We start from the raw sequence: 18,197 nt of genomic DNA, 5'->3' as shown, positions 1-18,197 counted from the left end.
CCTAGATTTATACATTGTTGGATTTGGTTCAATAATAAGAATTTTGCATCTATTTTCATGAGGAATATTGTGCTATAATTTTCTTTTTAGTATTGCATTGTTGGTCTTGGTATCAGAGTAATACTGACCTCTTAAATGTTTTTGGAAGTGTTCCTTATTTTTCTGAAAGGAAAATTTCCACATTTTGGCTATTGTGAATAATGCTGCTGCAAACACGGGCGTACAAATATCTCTTCAAGAATCTGCTTTCAATTCTTTTCAAAACATACCCAGAAGCGGAATTACTGGGCCAAATTTACTTCCATTTTTAATTTTTTGAGGAATCTCCGTATTGTCCACAGTGGCTGTACCATTTTACACTCCCACCCAAAGTGCGCAAGTGTTCCAATTTCTCCTTGCCAACATTTGTTTTCTGGTTTTTGGATAATTGCCATCCTCTTATTATTGGCATGGTATATACTTTTTCCGATTCTACTTTTAACCTTTTGTCTTTTTATTTAACATGTCTCTTGCAATTACCGTATGCTTGAACCTTGCTGCTTTGTCCAGTCTGATGATCTTTTAATTGGTCCTTCGTGATTACATTTTAATGTGATTATTGATATGGTTGGATTTCAGTCAGCTATCTTGCTGTTTTCTATTGTGCCATATGCTCTTTGTTCATTTTTTTTCCTTCCTGCCTGTCTTTTTTCAGATTAATCAAGCATTATTTAGGATTATTTTTTATTACCTTTTTTGGCTTCTTGGTTATAGCTTTTGATTTAAAAGAAATTGTTTGGTATAGAGCAATGCTCTCAGTGAGAAGTTCACAGTTCTTATCATGGTTGGTTTACAAGGACTCGTGACCTCAGCCCTACCTCTATCTCCAACGTTTCACCCAAACCCCGCAAGCTCCAGCCATGTTAGATTTCTTCCCGTTTATTAATGTTCCACGTTGACCCTGACCTTCAAGGCCCTATCGAACACTTCCATCTGCTTCCACCATTCCACCCTCTCACTATCTAGCTAGGACTTATCCTTCAGAACTCAGCCATCACTTCCTAAGTGTTCATAGCAATTTTATGCGTGTGTAGGGCTTTCTATGTGGGGCCAACGCATGTGCTGGGGTTGGCGGTGAATCTCCCTGCTGCATGCTTCCATGGCACTGGGTAACCTCGTTCTTAATAGTCGTCATATTTGTATGTCTGCCTTCCCAATCGACCACGCAGGCCCACTGTTAGTTTTGCTCATCATTGTACTCCAGTACGTTGCAGAGATCTGGCACAAAACAGGCATTCAATAAGAGTTCTTATCAGAATTAAATAGAATATGACTTAAATGGGGAGAACTGGCTTGTTTTACAGAACACAACACAGAGGACCAACAAAGTCAGGAGATCCGCTTAAGGTCACAAGGGTAGTGGCAAGGCCAAAGGGAAGACCTGAAGTGGAGTGGGCAGAAGACAGCTCAGTCTTTCCAGCCATACTTGTGTTGAGTTAGCCTGCCGATTTCATGAGAAAGATTTTTCCTACTCAAGGCTCTGCGCAGGCTGAGGCCTAGGTAGCTTCACTCACTGCCCAAGCACCGGAACGTCTAGGGTCCACGGCGGAGTTCAACAAATATTCCATGGAACGCCCGTAAAACAAACAAAATAACTCTCACAGGGGAAGGATGTTTTGTGGATGGCCTCGCCTTAACCTGGAAAGGCTGTTCCATGGGTGCAAACAGGCAGACATTTGCCAAGTAACCTCCGTGACTCTAAGTGCTTCAAAATCGGGAAACTGAGGCCGGCAGGCAGAGGGAGGGGCGTCTCTGCTTCGGCCGCGCCCCGGCGGGGGTCGGCACCGGGAGGGGCGGGGGCGGGGAAGGCGTCCCGGTGCGCCCGCTACACGGAAGCCGGGCGCCGGAGGGCGGGTCCGGGCGGAAGAAGAGGCCCCGGGGCGCACGGCTCCGCCGCGCCAGCGCCCGCCTCCCCAGCGCGGCTCCGGGGCTGCGGTCCCGCCTTGCAGGGCAGCCCTCCACGCGGGCTCGGGGATCGTCCGCAGGCGTCCACGCCTCCGTCTCGCAGCCCCGGGCCGGCTCAAGCGTCCTCGTCCCGGAAGCTCCGCCGTCTCGTCTCGCGAGGCTCCGCCGCCCGCCCAGGCCTCGGCCGTCCCACCGCGGCCTCCGCCCCTGGCGCAACGCGGAGGCCCGGTGGCCCGACGGCCGGAGCCTCGGCCCTGCGCTCCCGCTCGGCCTCCGCCCGCGCCGCCCGTCCGCCGGCCTGCGCTGTCCGGGGGAGCGAGGTGAGCGCCCGGCAGAGCCCGGCCACTTGGGGAGGGGAGGCGCTGCGTGGAGCAGTGTTTAACCGCGGGAGCCCCCTGGGGTTCAGGGCCGCTGGCCGTCACCCGTCACTTGGCGTGCGGGCTGGCTTCAGGACTGGGAGACTGCGTGCGAGGAGCTGTAATAACACTTCACTGAACTGCAGCCATGAGCCGGGCTTTGTTCTAAGCGCTTTATCTACGTCTAGCCTCGCTGCTGCCCTGCTCGGCAGTTGAGGAAACTGCCTTACAAAGTGGAGGAGCTCACACCCGCTGGCAGGAGGTGACTGCCCTCCCTGGCACCTGCGCTTCCCTCCCTCTGGTGTGAAGACCGGCCCCTGGAGCTCTGCCCGGGTGCCTGCCTACACGCGGGAGACCCCCAGGCGTCCTTCCTTTAGTCCCCACCCATCATCCGCTCCAGACCACCAAATAATCTGTCCTTTACCCCAGCTGTCGTCAACCACCACAAGACCCCTGGGACTCCCCACTCTTTCTGCCTTTTTTGTTGTTGTTGTTTAAGTTTATTATTTACTTGGGGGGGGGGGGCAGAGAGCGAGGGAGACAGAGACTCCCAAGCAGGCTCCACACTGTCAGCACGGAACCCACCAACCCTGAGATCATGACCTGAGCCAAATCAAGAGTCGGACACTTAACAGACTGAGCCACTCAGGTGCCCCCAGGCTCCTTCTGCTTTAAGTCAGAAAATTTTAACCTGATTTTTGGAAATCGAGGTCAGCAAGGATAGAAAAAGAACGTTGGTGACCCTTAGGCTGCAGAATGCACTCCCATAAGCTGTTGTCAAGTACAACCCCTGACACTGAATAGATCCTTAACAGAATTTACTTGTTGAAGGCTTTGCCCACATGGTTACAACCAGTAAGGGACACGGGAAGCGGGGAATGTATAAATGTAAAGGAAGGGGCAGATGGAGAATGGGAAGGATCTCGACTCCCAGTTCATTTCCCCTGCTACGAAAAGCCCTCGAACAGGTGCTCAATGCTTTCAAATGCTTTTGTCTTTTTTGCAGATGTTCACTCTGCCTCAGAAGGAATCCAAGGCACCTACCACCTGTCCAGGCCCAGCCTCCACACAGGACCTGGACAGTAACCATGGGGATGGTCTGGAAAGAGAATGCTCTAGAAAACCAGACTGGAAGCTGCCAGAGTTCTGTGGAGTGGGTGATCCTACCGCCACAGCGTCCTCTGACAGCTCCCACCTGTCCTCTAGAGGAAGCATCATTAAATGGTTCTGGGACTCAGCTGAGGAGGGCTACCGGACCTACCACATGGACGAGTATGATGAGGATAAGAACCCCAGTGTGAGTGAAATCCCTGTTCCCGCTGGAACCCAAGGTGGGATACTCTACCTTGACCACTAGGCAGGCGCCCAGCTTGCTCTTGTCAGGTTGGAGTTACAGTCCTCTGACCTCCAAGAAGGCTTCTGCTGTAGCTTAGAGAGTCCCCGGTTCGTTGTCTGGATCAGAAAACGGCCCGTTAATGATTGAGGGGACCCTGATTTGTGAGGGAGGAATTCAAGAATCATGGAGAGCTCCCCTGTGGATTCTGACCACAGCCCATCGACCATGCAACTTGAGAGCTGGGACACGACTAGAGGTCAGGCTGCAGCCGTCTCACTTAGGGGTTGTGTATTCTTGAACTAATTTATTTAATTTCTTCGAACCTCAGTTCCCCTGTAAGTTGAGATGCGATGTCTGTTCTATAGCAGAGTCACAATTAAATATGAGGTATGTTACTAGCACAGCACTACTGAATAGAGCATCCAGTACATGGTAGCTGCCATTATTACTATTCTCTGTCCCAGTGAACCTGTTTCTGATAATACCTTCAGAGGGCAGAGAGCTGTCACAAATAATCCTGTAATAATCTTTGTTAAGCATCTAATCAGGGGCAGGGCACTGGGTCCAGCGCACACTCAAGGCTTCTAATGAACAGAATATGGGGGTGTCACATCCTGCAAGAATCGGTCATAAAGTCTGTGGCTTCCCTCTTGGGTACTCACCGTGTCTCGTCCTCTTTCTCGGACCTCCTGCCCTGGGGGAAGCCAGCTGCCCTTTCATGAGGCAGTGCTGTGGGGAATCCTGGGTGGCGAGGGACTGAGGCCTGCCAACAACCGTGTGAATGAGTCTGGAAGTGGATCCTTCCCCCAACAGAAGATCCTTTCTAGATGGGGTTCTGGGCGGGGGGCTTCCTGGAGGAGATGGCATTTGAATGGAGCTTTAGAAATGGGAAGATGGGACCAGGGAGCTGAGTGAAGGTAGGGCTCGAACAAGGGCAAGGAAGGGTGTTTGGAAGGGCAGGTTCACTCCGGCTTTGCTTTGCTGCCTCCGTGGGCTCCTCAGGCCTTCTTTTGGGACCCCTCGGCTCTGTTGACCCTGCCTCCGTATCTCTGTCTCCAGGGCATCATTAACATGGGCACCAGCGAGAACAAACTCTGCTTTGACCTGCTGTCCAGGCGGGTAAGTCCCGGTGCTCCTCTGGGTGGTATCACCAGTTCCCAGGGAACTGTCCTCTCTTGGACTTCCCCTGAATGCTTCCCTGACAAGAGCCTGCTGCTCACCTGAGGTCAGGAGACCCGGGTTCCACATCTGCCTCGGGGGCAACTTTCTCTGTGATCTTGGGCAAGTCACTTCCCTGTTCTGACCCTGCTTCTTGAAGACCTCCTCCCCATACTTGGTGCCTCCTGCTGGCTGGGTCCCTACTCTGAGTGGGGAGCACTCAGCAAGGTGAGGTCAGTATTTAGCACCTGGCTCTGGGGTAAGGAGGGCTCTGATTTGTGGCTTTTGCCAATTCCCATAGTGTAAATACTCCCACCGTGGCTGGTTTCAAGGTACGGATGTGACATCCCTGCAGACAACTTGGGAAAAGCGGTGTTAGAGGCACCCATGAGGTAGTGTCCCCACTGTCTAGACACATAGATGGAAGTAACCTCGAGGGCACACATAAAAATGTAGTAACATAACCAGAAACGGTGATGTTTGAGTTATTACCTTGGTTTTTAATGCACTTTACTTATTTATACATTTATATAATTTAATTTTTTTAAATGACTTTTTTTTTTTTTTTTAACACAGCTTGTAAAATTCCTGGAAACTTAATTAAGCAGATTTCTTGAGCTGGTATGAGCCCTCTCTAGCAAACCGCTGGAAATACCTGGGAAATGTGTCTCCCAAAGCCACGGAGTCAGAGTTGGGGATTGTAGAGAGAGTGACGTCTAACCCAAAAGAACTTCTTTCCAGAGGTGACAAATCCAACACCTAAGGGAAGAGGAATGTAGGGAATGGGTTCAAAAGGCGCGTTCTCTCTGACTCCAGGTCCCCGCTGCACTGTCCGAAACAAATAAAATGTGAGCCACATATATAATTGAAACTTTTCTATTAGATAAGTAAAAAGAAACTGGTAGATTCATCTTAATAACATATTTAGCCCATTATATTAAAAAACAGGACCATTTCAACATGTAATCAATAGAAAAAAATGAGAATATTTTGCATAATGTTTTTTTTTAATTTTTTTTTTAATGTTTATTTATTTTTGAGATAGAGACAGAGCATGCACGGGGGAGGGTCAGAGAGAGAGGGAGACACAGAATCTGAAACAGGCTCCAGGCTCTGAGCTGTCAGCACAGAGCCCGACACAGGGCTCGAACTCACGGACTGCGAGATCATGACCTGAGCCGAAGTCGGACGCTTAACCGACTGAGCCACCCAGGCGCCCCATTGCATACTGTTTTCATATCAAGCCTTTGAAATCCAGCGTGTCTCCATTGAGGCCAGCCGCATTCCGCGTGCTCTGTAGGCAGCGGTGGCTGGCGGACTCCATACTGGACACCCAGCTCTATGGGATCAGGGAGAGGGAAGAGGCTGGAATTATATACAAGGGGCTGATTGCCCTTTTTCTTCGGGTCCTCCCCCCAAGACCCCTACCTTTCCTTGACATTGTGTATGTGATGCCCTGGGAGTTCCTAACCCAGCACCTGGTCATGGTGGGGGTGGTCTAGACACAGCCACACTTTCCGGAGTGTAATGTTGAGCAGAGCCTGCAGGCCGAGTCCCTCCAGAAGTTGGAGCCAACACCGAAGTGATGGCACCCGATTCCGGGACCCCTTCTGTCACCCCAGGGAGAAGCTGAGTAGCGCGATCTCCTATCATGGACTCCACAGATCCACCCCTCTGGGTTTTTTAGATGGCAGTGTTGTATAAAGAGCACTGGATTAGAAGGCAGACGTTCTGGGTTTTGTCTCAGCTCTGCCACTTGCTAGCTCTGTGACCTTGGCTGAGTCACCTCACTTTTTTGAGCCTCAGTTTCCTCATCTGCAGAACGGGCAGGAGAATGCTATGCCTGTGCTGTGTCACAGTTTCTCTGATGAGCAGACCGAGCCCAGGCTTTAACGGCCCTGGTGCTGGGTGGATGCGGGTCAAGTGCTGGCGGTCACCCTGAGGATGCGTGGCCCTCAGTCCCGCTCTTCCCTCTGTCCCCAGCTGAGTCAGAGCGACATGCTGCGGGTGGAGCCATCTCTGCTGCAGTACCCTGACTGGAGGGGACATCTGTTGTAAGTAGTTGCCACGAGCCAGTGGTTCTCAGTCTGGGCTGGTTTTGCTCCCCAGGGGACAAAGGACATCTGGAGACATTTTTAGTGGTCATAACTGGGTGGGGGGGGGGGCTGTCACTGGCATTTATCGGGTAGAGACAAGAGATGCTGCCAAGCCTCGTACAATGCCCGGGGTAGCCCCCACAACAACTAGCCCGCCCAAAGGTGAGTGGGGCAGGTGGAGGGGGCCTGCCTCAGGCTGAGGGCCGGTCCCGGGGACCTGGCGATCGCGGGGTCTCCTGGAGCGTCTGCAGGGAACTCGTACCTCTGCCAGTCCCAGCCCAGCTCAGGAGCTCCCAGCTTGGCTTCCCTGGGTCTGAGGCGTGGGGAGGGACTTCAGGCATGGAGTCTTTGTCCCTGCTTTCTCGGTAGTCTTAGAGGAACCAGAACTAGCACTGGGGGCGAAGGGGGGCTGGCTAACGCATTTTCCTCCTGGAAAGATGGGAGGTGGTACCTAATACTAATCGGAGTTTGTCCTCGTTGAGCACTTGCTAGGGGCCACCTGCTGTTCTAAGGACTTAGCGGCCAAGCAGGACTGGATTCCAAAGTGCATGTTCTTCTAGTAATTAGGATGGTGGGTCCTAGAGACAGGCCACTGGCGTGAGTGGAGTCTGCCGCTTACCAGCAAGTGACTGATTTCCTTCAGGCCTCCGTTTCTTTGTCTGTAAAATGGGAATAATAATAATAGCATCATAGAGTTGTCATGAAGATTAAATGAGTAAAATTCCCCCAAATAACTCCTGCATCATGTAAATGCTCAATAACTGTTAGCAACAGTAACTATGATTACAGTTATTGTTATAACATTATTATCTGCTAGATTTACATGCAGATAGAGTGTTACTTTTGATATTCCTCCCCTCCCCTACCCCTGGATCCTACCCAGTCCAGCTGATCAGGTGGGTCGGGGGTCCTAGAACTACAGAGAAGGCAGGTTTTTATGCCTGTGGGTGGTGGTGGGGCGGGGGGCCCCGAGATGTGGAGACAGCACTGGCCTCACTGCCCTCGTGAGAAAGTGGAGAAGGATAATGGCAGCTATCTGAAGATTCACCAGGGGACCTTTGGGATAGACTGTGGGTTGGGGACCCTCTGACAAGTGTCCATCTCTCTGTCCAAACTTTAGCCTCAGGGAGGAAGTGGCCAGATTCCTCTCTTTCTACTGCAAGAGCCCTGCACCCCTGAAACCAGAGAATGTGAGTAGCCCCCTCCTCTGCCTTCTGCTCTTCTGCCCACCTCCCCCAATTTTTGACTGGCCAGGGGTAAGGTAGGGCTGGGATCTGCCTTTCACTCAGTTTTGACTTATTTCCAGGTGGAATTAGGAATACCCCCTCCCCCTTTCCTCCTCACCCTAGATATTTAGGATATAACTGGGGTGTAATTTCTGCTCCACTTGGTTCTGTGGTTCCTTGTTGCCTCGACACCTTTGGGCAAGACCCTCTAAGCGACCAGCTCCCTCTTCCTTGCTCTGTTGATCCAGAGCATCGGCCAAAGAATAAGCCACACAAATGCGCCTGGCTGTTAGTCAGGAGGGGCCTGTGGCTGCCTCTGGTGACTGTGCTGTGACAGAGCCCCAGAGGGCCCCAAGGTGGGGCCTGGCCGTCCCTCTGTGCCAGCCTGGATACAGCCATAGGTCCTTGCTTCCACTTGCACAGGTTATTCATCTTTCTTGTGTGGATGTGTCACCCTCAGGTGGTGGTTCTGAACGGCTGTGCCTCTCTCTTCTCTGCTCTGGCCACAGTGCTGTGTGAGGTGGGGGGTAAGTAAACTGTGGGCTGCTCAACACTGGGGGCTGCCCTCCGCCTGCCGTGTCCACAGCCGCCTGTCTTTGCAGGCTGCACCGGAGTGCTTTGGGCCATAGTAGACTGCTAGACGGCAGGGGGCGAATTAGCACTTTGACAAGATACCGGATGTTGGCAGTTTCAGGGGAGGTCAACTGATGCCAGGGTTCTGGGCTTCTCTCTGCCATGACCTTGGTTTTTCCTGTCGTGTGATGCTATGGCCTCCTTACGTGACAGTGTGTCCTAAGGCAGGAAGGAAGGGATGAGGTGGTGCCTTGCCTGTGTCTTTTTTATTGGGAGGGTGCAGGACTTTCCCAAAAGAGTCCCAGCAGGGCTCCCCTTATGTCTTACTGGCCAGAACTGACTCTCAAACCCGTTCCTGAAGCAGTCCCTGAAAAACGGGATTAAGAACCATGGTTGGCTTAAGCCAAACATGGTTTATCCTCAGGGGCTGGGGAAAGGCCATCTTTCCTTCCCTCCCACCTTCCTCGGACTTATTGCTGGCCATATCTGGGAAATCTGATGCTCTCTTCGCAAGAAAGTTGGAGTGGCTGTTGAGTAGGCCACCAGCAGTGTCTGAAACAGGAGCCAAAGTCAGATTGAGAACGGGTCACGGTCAGGGGTTATCGTTGCCAGAACAGAGAGACCAGACCTACTCACCGTAGCTTAACTGGTAGTGATTATACTGGTAACAATTACTGACCACATGCCATGTTGCAGGCACTGGCCTAAGGCTTTACACCTAGTCCGTCATTTAATCCTTAGTACCTCCCTCGGAGGCAGGTTCTGTGTCAGCCCCATTTCACAGATGAGGACATGAAGGCACAGGGGGTTAAGTAACCTGTCAAATTCACACACACACAGAGCTCGTAACCAGGTTTCGAACCACAAAAAGAAGATTCATTGCAAGGATATAATAGGCAATTTCCTACCCATTCTAGAACAGTCAAGAACAGGATTGGTGTCACACTCTCCATCTCTCGTTGGGGTATATAGTTCCTCTTCCTCCCCTTTTTATATGTGAGCCTCTCTCCGGACCTTTCTCAGCTCCCGCATGGCCCGGTGTAGCTGCCCCAGCTCCCACTGCACGTGACCTTTCTGTCCAGGTGCTCATTCTCATCTGATGAGCCTCTGTGCTTCCTAGAGCAAAGTCATGAGAGAGAGCACGTGATGGGCTTCTGGCCAGCCAGTGGATGGGCTCGCTTGGGTTCCTTGTTTACCTCCTGTCCACTCCCTGTGGCTGGGGTAGGGAACATGTAGGACGAAGGCTGTCCCTCCCAGAGCTGCGAGTGGGGCAGGCAGGGGGAGGGGAAGGTGGCCTGACCATGTGTCCTCCCCAGAACTGGAGGAATGCCTTTGCCTCTGCATTACGATAGACCTTGGTGGTCATCACCAACCACCCCCCGCCCCCATCCACAGCTGGGGTCTTCTGGATGATATCCCCTCCCCAGCATGCCGTCTCAGCCTTTGGTTCCAATGTGCCCAGAGGGGGAAAATCCACTCCTCCCGAACCCACTCTATCTCTGGGCAGTTCTGTCTGCTCTCAAGTGTGTCCATTTGTCCAGCCCAGATCACCCTGCAGCTTCAACTCAGTCGATCCCTGTCTTCTTGGAGTGACCCAGCACGTTGAGTGCTTTAGAGGGATCCTCTGAAGTTCAGTTTGCTCATCAGTAAAGTTACTGACGTTACAGAGTGATAGCGAGGACCAAATGAGCTAACACACAAGTGCATGTTTAACACAGTTCCCAGCATGTAGTAAGTATTGAGTAAATGTTGGCTATTGATTATCAGCAAAGGGACTGATCTCAGTGGATCCAATATTAGAGCTTGAGAGTTGAGAGACACAGTGTGCCTCCACTGTTCCCCTGAGGACGTGGAAGTCTGGGAGAGGTGTGGAGCCCGTGGATGGGGGGATTGGGGCATTCGGGCCAGAGAGTGACAGACCCTGACCCACTCCTGCCCTCAGAGGCGTTCCTGATCCCTGCCCCTTACTATGGAGCCATCACACAGCACGTCTATCTCTATGGCGGCGTCCGACTGGTCTGTGTCTATCTGGACAGTGAGGTAAGAGCTCCTGGGACCCCAGGCAGGACCCACGCCTTCCTATAGATGAAGACTTTTCTCTCTATGAATTTGAGGGTGGACATGAGAAGAAGTCCATGCTGAGGGCTTTGGGGTTATGGCTGCAAGGAAGTGGAGCCTTCTGTTTCCCATGACTGTCCATACCTGGGTTCCCCAGGGGTTCTCCAAGTCCTGGTTTTGAGAGCTCTGGGGTCAATGTAGAAGCCAAGGGCAGTCCCAGGGAGACTACATCAAAATGGTGGCGTGAGGATGGGGCAGAGAAGACCTCAACATGAAAGTTCTTGGACCCCAATCAGAGTATCTCTCGGGCCTCTTCCCAACTAAGAGTGATGAAGTGTCCCTGCTGTGATGGGGTGGGGGTTGGTGGCAATGAAGAGAGTGAGCCTATCTGTTTTTTTTCAGAAACTGCATTGGGGAGGCTAGAGATGACAAGGGCCCTGGAGAGGCCCCAGAAGTTCAGGTTTAGGGGATCCCTGAATTTGGCTGGTGGCTTTTCTCCATCTTTGTCTAGGTCACTAGGCTGGACACACGCCCCTTCCAGCTCACAGTGGAGAAGCTGGAGATGGCCCTGCAAAGAGCTAATTTTGAGGTCTGGAGGTCATATCAAACCCAAGGCTGGGAGTGGGTGGGTCTAAGCAGGACAACAGACTTCCTGTGGCTAATCTCATCCTGGGAGTGGGTTGGCACTCCCTGATGGGGATGGGGTGTCGGGGGGTCAAGTAGGAGCCTGCCCAAGGAGGGTCTTCTCACTGGAGAAAAACTCTGAGACCTCTGTGTACAAAGAGTCAACCAGGGAACTTGATTAACACCCCCGCCTCTACCACCCTATTTTGATTTTGTGGTCAGGTGTGGAACCTAGCCGTCTGTAGTTGAGCAGTCTCCCTGATGATTTGAGGACATGATTCTCCTCTTGCCTTGAGGGGACCTCCTGAAGAAAGGCAGAGACAAGTACTACTCCTGTGATTCCTTTCTAGTCCGAGGTCATTAACACTGTACATGTAGGAATTCTAAAAGTGAAAACCCCCACCCGTTATTCTACCAACAAAGGCAACCTTTACCCTTTGGGCATATTTGCCTCTGGGCTTTGTTCTCTGCCTTTGTTTCCTTTCCTGGTTGACCCCATGCTACAGACATGTAATTCTCTGCCCTTGTTCACTCCACATTGGGTGGTGAACACATTCCCATCACATTTCCCTGGAAGCCTGCCCAGCAACCAGCCCCATCTAGTGGGACCGTGTGGCTCTGGCCTTCAGGAAGAGCTGAGGGTTTCCTGCCCCACTGATGGTTTCAGGGTGTGAAGGTCAAAGGCCTCATCCTCATCAACCCCCAGAACCCTCTGGGTGACATCTACTCCCCAGGAGAGCTGCGGGACTACTTGGAATTTGCCAAGAGGTGAGGCACCTTGCAGTCCGCCCACAAAACGTGCCGGCAGATCAGGAAACTGACACAGGCTTTGGTACAGGCCCTTCTACCCTGTTCCCTCCACTGTGGGCTCCCACCCGCTTTGGTCCTTCCCCCCCCAGTGGGGTGGGGAAGCAGGGATTCGTGGGATGCCGCTTCTCTTTCCTTCTCTCTTTCTTGTTATAACAACAGCTGTCATTCAGTGTATAGGCTCTAGGGGCCAGGTACCCTGCTAAGCGCTTCATGTGCTGTGTCTCCTGTAATCCTCCCAGTCACCCTATTATCACACTGTCATTATCCCCCGTTTGCTGAGCAAGGAGTGGAGCCAGACTTGAATCTGGGTCTGTCCGTACGTAACTGTTTTGCACTTATTCGTGTCCTTTGTGGAGGTGCCCACGGCCTCTCCGCCTCTCCCAGACAGTGCTTCGAAAGCCCCACTGCTGTCTGCTTTGTGTGTGCGGCTTCCTGTTTGAAGAAACAGGCACAAGAAGGGTGTCTCTGGAAGAAAGTTTGGTAACCCTGGGCCAGACTGTGGTCCCCTTGGATTTCTGATTCATTGCTTCCCCCACCCCGGGGGACCTATTTGGCCTGCAAACCAAGCTCTCTCCTCCAGGCACAAGCTGCACGTGATGGTGGATGAGGTCTACATGCTGTCCGTGTTTGAGAAGTCGGCGGGGTACCACAGCGTCCTAAGCCTGGAAGGGTGAGGCTGCCCCACCAAATCTGACTCTGCCAGGCCCCCAGGCCCCCACGGTGCCCTGGCCCCTTGTGGCTCGGCCCTCAGGATGTGGCCTAAGTTCGTTTCCTCTCACGTCCAGCTAATCCCAACGTCCTCAGATCCCCTAAGGAGAACATGGGAAGCCAGGCTGCATCATGGGTTTTCACATTGTTCTGTGGGGTTTCTGTAGAGCCCCAAGGAGGGGCCTGGCCATAGGATTCCGGGGGGGAGGGGGGGGGGAAGGGGGGAGGGTGGTGCTGCGAGGGTGGGAACTGGCCTTCTTTGTTGTTTTCCAGAGTAGCTCTAGCTTTATCCATTCATTCACTCACTTACCCATTCATTTACCCTTTCATTCATTCATTCATTTACTCAGTCGTTCACTCCCGCACTCATTCACTACCTCACTCATTCACTCCCTCCCTTATTCACTTCCTCCCTCACTCCACTCACTCCCTCCCTCACTCCCTCCCTCAGTTGTTTGTTCCCTCACTCCCTCACTCGTTCACTGACTCACTCATTCACTCACTCATTCACTTACTCCCTCACTCACGCATTCACTCCCTCAGTTGGTCACTCAGCAAATCCTTCTGCAGCCCCAGGCACGTGCCAAGCACTTCCAGCTGTTTGGGCTCTTTCACTGGATTTGGTATAAGCCAAACATTTGTGGCTAAAACAGCTTTGGAGACTCTTAGACCAGATCATCTGTAAAGTCTGCAAATCCGACATTCAGAGATTCTAACAGCTCCTGATACTTGTTCAGACCTGTTGACCCTGTGAAGTCCTTTCCATTGGTTCTCTCGGCTAGTCCTCATGAGGCCAGGTAGACGGTTGTCGCTTCTGTTTGTTTATGGGTTAGGAAAGTGAGACACAGAGAAACAGTGACTTGCCATCTACTCTGTGCCAGACATTGTGCCAGGCGCTGGGATACAACAGTGAGCAGGAAAGGCATAGGCCCCCCTTGGGTGGAACTTCTATTTCTAGCCAGGAGAACGTTAGCAGCTAAATACACAGTGCTTTGATTGTGGCCGTGAGAAGTGCTAAGAAGGAGAAGTCTGGGGAGCTGTGAGGGGATCTACGTAGGGTCCTCCATTGGCCCCGCCTACGGGGAGGTGGTCAGAGAAGTGTGTTTGAGGAAGTAGAACTCGAGCTATGCTCCAGATCAGGGATTGGCAAATGTTTTTTGGATCAGATGGCAAATATTTAAGGCTTTATAGGCCATACGGTCTCTCCCTCAGCTGCCATACAGCATGAATGCAATCATCGACGGTATGCACACGAAGAAGCATGGCTGTGTTCCAGTAAAGCTTTATTTACGGAAACAGGCAGTGGGCTGGGTTTAGCCTGCAGGCTATGTCTGCTGACTCTTGCTCTAAAGGATGTGTAGGAATTGCTGATTAAAGAGATGAGACCGGCGCTTCACACAAGAACCGGAACCAAATTCGTCCACCCATCTCATTTGTTCAGCCGAATGTGTGTGAGCCTTTGTGGTGGATCTGTGTTCCCATGTTCCCACACTGTGCTCTCTGCAGGTTGCCTGACCCCCAGAGGACCCATGTAATGTGGGCGACCAGCAAGGTAGGTTCCTGTATGGCCTCGGGGGTGTCGGGGAGGTGAGAGGGCAGAGAGGTGGGTGGAACCAGCTTCCTGTGTGGCGGCATGGCCACCGGGTGCCTTTCTCCTGCAGGACTTCGGGATGTCTGGGCTCCGCTTCGGCACGCTGTACACAGAGAACCGGGACGTGGCCACTGCGGTGGCTTCCCTCTGCCGCTATCACGGCCTCAGTGGCTTGGTCCAGTACCAGATGGCACAGCTGCTCCGGGACCGTGGTGACTGCCTGGGCCCGGTCACTTGAGAACTGGGGGGAAGGTTGTAGTCAGTCGGGGACTGGCCAGGCATCATGGGTGCTTCTGTCATGAAAAGAATTCAGGGTGGCGTTTGGAAGTCCCAGTGACCTGACTCGGGCACTCCCTGGCTGTGTGGCACCTTCCTTCGCCTCCCCAAACCTCAGTTAGTGTGACTTGTGAATTAGCGATAGCACCTGGCGTAAAGAGGCGCTTGGTCAGCGTGAACCCATTACTATTAGCTGTGAGCACTTAGAAAAAGTAGAAGCTACAGAGGGAAAATGGTTATAAGGCAAGTCTCTCTCTGTGAGCATCTCAGTGTAGACAGCAAAGGTGGTCTGTAATTGCCACCGTTTATTGAGCCCTGCTAGATGTTCTCAGTGCACCAGCTCATTTGTCCCTCCCCTGAATCCAGGAGCAGATATTCCTGTATTTTCCCTGGTATTTTGTAGATGAGGACAGGAGGACCAGATACCATACACCTGCTGTAGCAGCTATAATTAAAAAAAAATAGCGACACCATCAAGTGTCGGCGAGGGTGTGCAGCCGCTGGAACTCTCACGGGCCACCCTGGGAATGCAGGAAGGTGCGGCCACTTTGCAAAGCAATTGGCCGTTGCTTACGAAGTTAAACACACGCTTACCAAAAGGCCCAGCGATCCCTCCCCTAGCTCTTTACCCTTACGGTCACCCAAAACCCACTACGTGAATATTTATAGCTGCTTTGTTCACAATCACCCCACACTGGAACCCGCCCCCCGCAACGTCCTTGTGGGCATGAACAGGGGAACAGACTGTGGCCCATCCGCACAATGGAATACAACTCTGGCATAAAATCCAAGGCAACGCGGGCTGAGCTCAAAGGCATTGTGCTGAGGGAAAGAGGCCAGTCTCAAAAGATGACGTGATGTGTAATTCTACTTATGTGACGTTCTGGAAAAGGCAAAAGTAGAGTGACGGAGAACAGGCCAGTGGTTGTGGGGCCATGGGGGAGACGGGACTACAAACAGCATGAGGGTGTTCTGTGGGGCGTCCTGCTTGGTGGGGGGTGGGGTGGTTTACACAAATCTGCACATGTTAAAACTCATCAAACTGGACACCACGGAAAGTTAATAAAAAAAAGGTGAGGATGGGGGGTGGGGTGAAGTTGCCCAAGGCCCCACAAGTTGTCAGCGGACTGGCTGGGACCTGAACCTCAGCTCTGTGAGTCGGAAGCATTGCTCTGTGAGTGGGCCACCCCTCAGGTAGGATCCACATCCTGAGGGACTTTGTGTCTGCGGGACAGGGAGCTGTCAGGCCAGGTATCTGGATTTCAGGTGCTTTGTACTGGCTATTGAATATTTCCATCGCCCCCATCATCCAGCTGGAGGAAGGGTCCTGGCCTTTTTGTTGTCAGTGTTTACACTCCTGGGACAGAGTGAAGGATTGATGAGTTTTGTGTTTTGGCCTCTCTTTGTACCCAGACTGGATCAACCAGGTGTACCTACCTGAGAACCATGCCCGGCTCAAGGCTGCCCACACCTATGTCGCAGGAGAGCTCCGGGCCCTGGGGATCCCCTTCCTCGGCCGTGGGGCAGGCTTCTTCATCTGGGTTGACCTGAGGAAGGTAATGCAGGTGGCGGGGCTGGTGCTGCAGCCTGGGAGGGAGTTTAGGCCTCCCTCCAGCAGGTGAGGGGCAGGGCTGTCTCATTTGCATCCTGAGCCCCTCCCCCCCGCCCCCCCCCTCCCCCCCAGTACCTGCCCGAGGCCACCTTTAAGGAGGAAATGCTGCTTTGGCGCCGCTTTTTGGACAACAAGGTACTGCTGTCCTGCGGCAAAGCCTTCCAGTGTAAAGAGCCTGGCTGGTTCCGCTTGGTCTTCTCGGACAAGGCCCACCGGCTTTGCCTGGGTAAGCGATCCCACCTCCTCACACACCCTTCGGTCTGCCTTCCCTCCTCCGGTCCCCGCTGTGGCTCCAGCAGCCTTAGCTGGTGCATCCTGCCGCCCAGCTATCGGTGCCAATGCAGCTGTCCCTTCTTCCCAGGGATGCAGAGGGTCCGGCAGGTGCTGGAGGGCAAATCCCAGGTGCCAGATGACCCCGCTTCCTGTCAGAGCCAGGAGTCAGGGAACCAGCGCAGGTGAGCTGGTTGTTGCCTGGTGACCGCAGGACCTGGCAGCGGCCACCAGTCTGACCCATTTGGGGCTGTGAAGACTGGCGGGGGCGAGCCGTTTGCCAGGAGGGTACCTGACTTGGCCTTGGCCCTGAAGAAGAACCATTGCTTGCCTCTCTCAGTGGCGGTGAGACTCCTCCAGCGGTGCTTTGACTCGGCCCCACCCCCTCTATTAAACAAGACTGGGAGAAACTCGGTTGTAATTTGCTGAATGGAGGAGTCGCGACTGCTGCTAACCACAACCCTCAGGACCCACCCCTCCCAGGATGAGAGAAGAAAACGACGTGTACCTTCTTTCTTCCTTCTTCTTTGTTGCCAGGGAAACAAGTTAGAGGAGAAACACATATGAGAGAGAATATGCCCCCGGAATAAACAAGAATGATAATCCCCGAACTGCTAGGTGAAAGGAATTAATTCTGTATGTTCAGATCGTTCTCCCCACGTTAGGATGTGTGGCCCCACAGTACACCTGGGACCTGGGATGGGCCTCTGCTTGGGCCGTGGTGAAGAGGACCCTGTGCTGGTGATCAGGAAGAACTTCTCTCCCTCCTCCTTCCTGGCAGGGAGCTGCCCTCACTGATGATCTCAAACCTGAGTGATCTAGCCATGACTGGGGGGGCATACGGGCTAGACCTTGAACCAAGGCTTTCCACCCTACGCGTGCAAAGGGCCACTCACCCCATCTCCAGGGGTGCTTTAGTCCAGGGCCCAGATGAGCTTTCTGAACTGATCTTAAAGCTTTGCGCTGAGGACCCTTCTCTGGTGTCTACACTCCTGATAAGAAAAGCTGTCTCTTTCCTTGTTTCTGTTTTAAGAGAATGTCAGTGCGATCAGTGTTTCATTTCTGTAAACCGTGGTGCTCAGTTTAGGATTTGCTTTCCTCTGTCTTTCTGCCTTTCATTTATTCATTTCTTCTCCATGTCTTTTCTTGAATATGTTCCATGTGCCAGATACTGTGCTGGCAGTTTCTGTGCGTTATTTCTTACTTTGACAACCCTGGGAAGCTGATGTTATTATCCCCCATTTTAGAGATGAGGAAATGGAGTCTCAAAGATATGGAATGATGTTCCCAATGTCACGTAACTAAAAAGTATCAGAGCCGGGATTCAAAAAGTCAGATTGGTTTGGTTGAAAGTCCTGTGCTGTTTTTGCTCTGTCACACCAGGTTCCAGCAAGATGCTCTGACTCTCTCCAGGCCTGAGAATCAGGCTTTGTGTTGTCATTGTCGCCCCCTTTAATTATTCTTCAGTGTCTTTGGCTAAGTATTGCTCCTGTCTATTCCCACTTCCGGGAAACATTGGTACTAGGATTTGCTGAGTCACTGGAAAGCCTTCAGGTTTA

General features: G+C 52.5%; 1 protein-coding gene across 2 annotated transcripts; it reads left to right on the top strand.

Moving 5' to 3' along the window:
• The first annotated feature begins 1,897 nt into the window (after positions 1-1,897).
• ACCS (1-aminocyclopropane-1-carboxylate synthase homolog (inactive)) lies at positions 1,898-17,249 on the top strand. Of its 2 annotated transcripts, XM_027072849.2 has the most exons (16): positions 1,898-2,264; positions 3,307-3,597; positions 4,696-4,755; positions 6,778-6,848; positions 8,011-8,080; positions 8,577-8,643; positions 10,632-10,729; positions 11,259-11,336; positions 12,039-12,139; positions 12,762-12,851; positions 14,396-14,441; positions 14,551-14,692; positions 16,170-16,312; positions 16,441-16,594; positions 16,730-16,823; positions 16,979-17,249. In XM_027072849.2, the coding sequence occupies exons 2-16, from the start codon at positions 3,307-3,309 to the stop codon at positions 17,007-17,009; spliced, it is 1,536 nt and encodes a 511-aa protein (XP_026928650.1). In that variant the 5' UTR covers positions 1,898-2,264; the 3' UTR covers positions 17,010-17,249. The 2 variants fall into 2 exon arrangements, with proteins under 2 accessions (XP_026928650.1, XP_053059253.1); XM_053203278.1 differs by lacking the exon at positions 11,259-11,336.
• Positions 17,250-18,197: the final 948 nt, after the last annotated feature.

Source organism: Acinonyx jubatus, chromosome D1 (genome assembly GCF_027475565.1).
Source record: "Acinonyx jubatus isolate Ajub_Pintada_27869175 chromosome D1, VMU_Ajub_asm_v1.0, whole genome shotgun sequence".
In the NCBI taxonomy this organism is placed as follows: domain Eukaryota; kingdom Metazoa; phylum Chordata; class Mammalia; order Carnivora; family Felidae; genus Acinonyx; species Acinonyx jubatus.
Note: the sequence above shows the minus strand (reverse complement) of the source record. Positions and strands in the feature narration are given on the sequence as shown.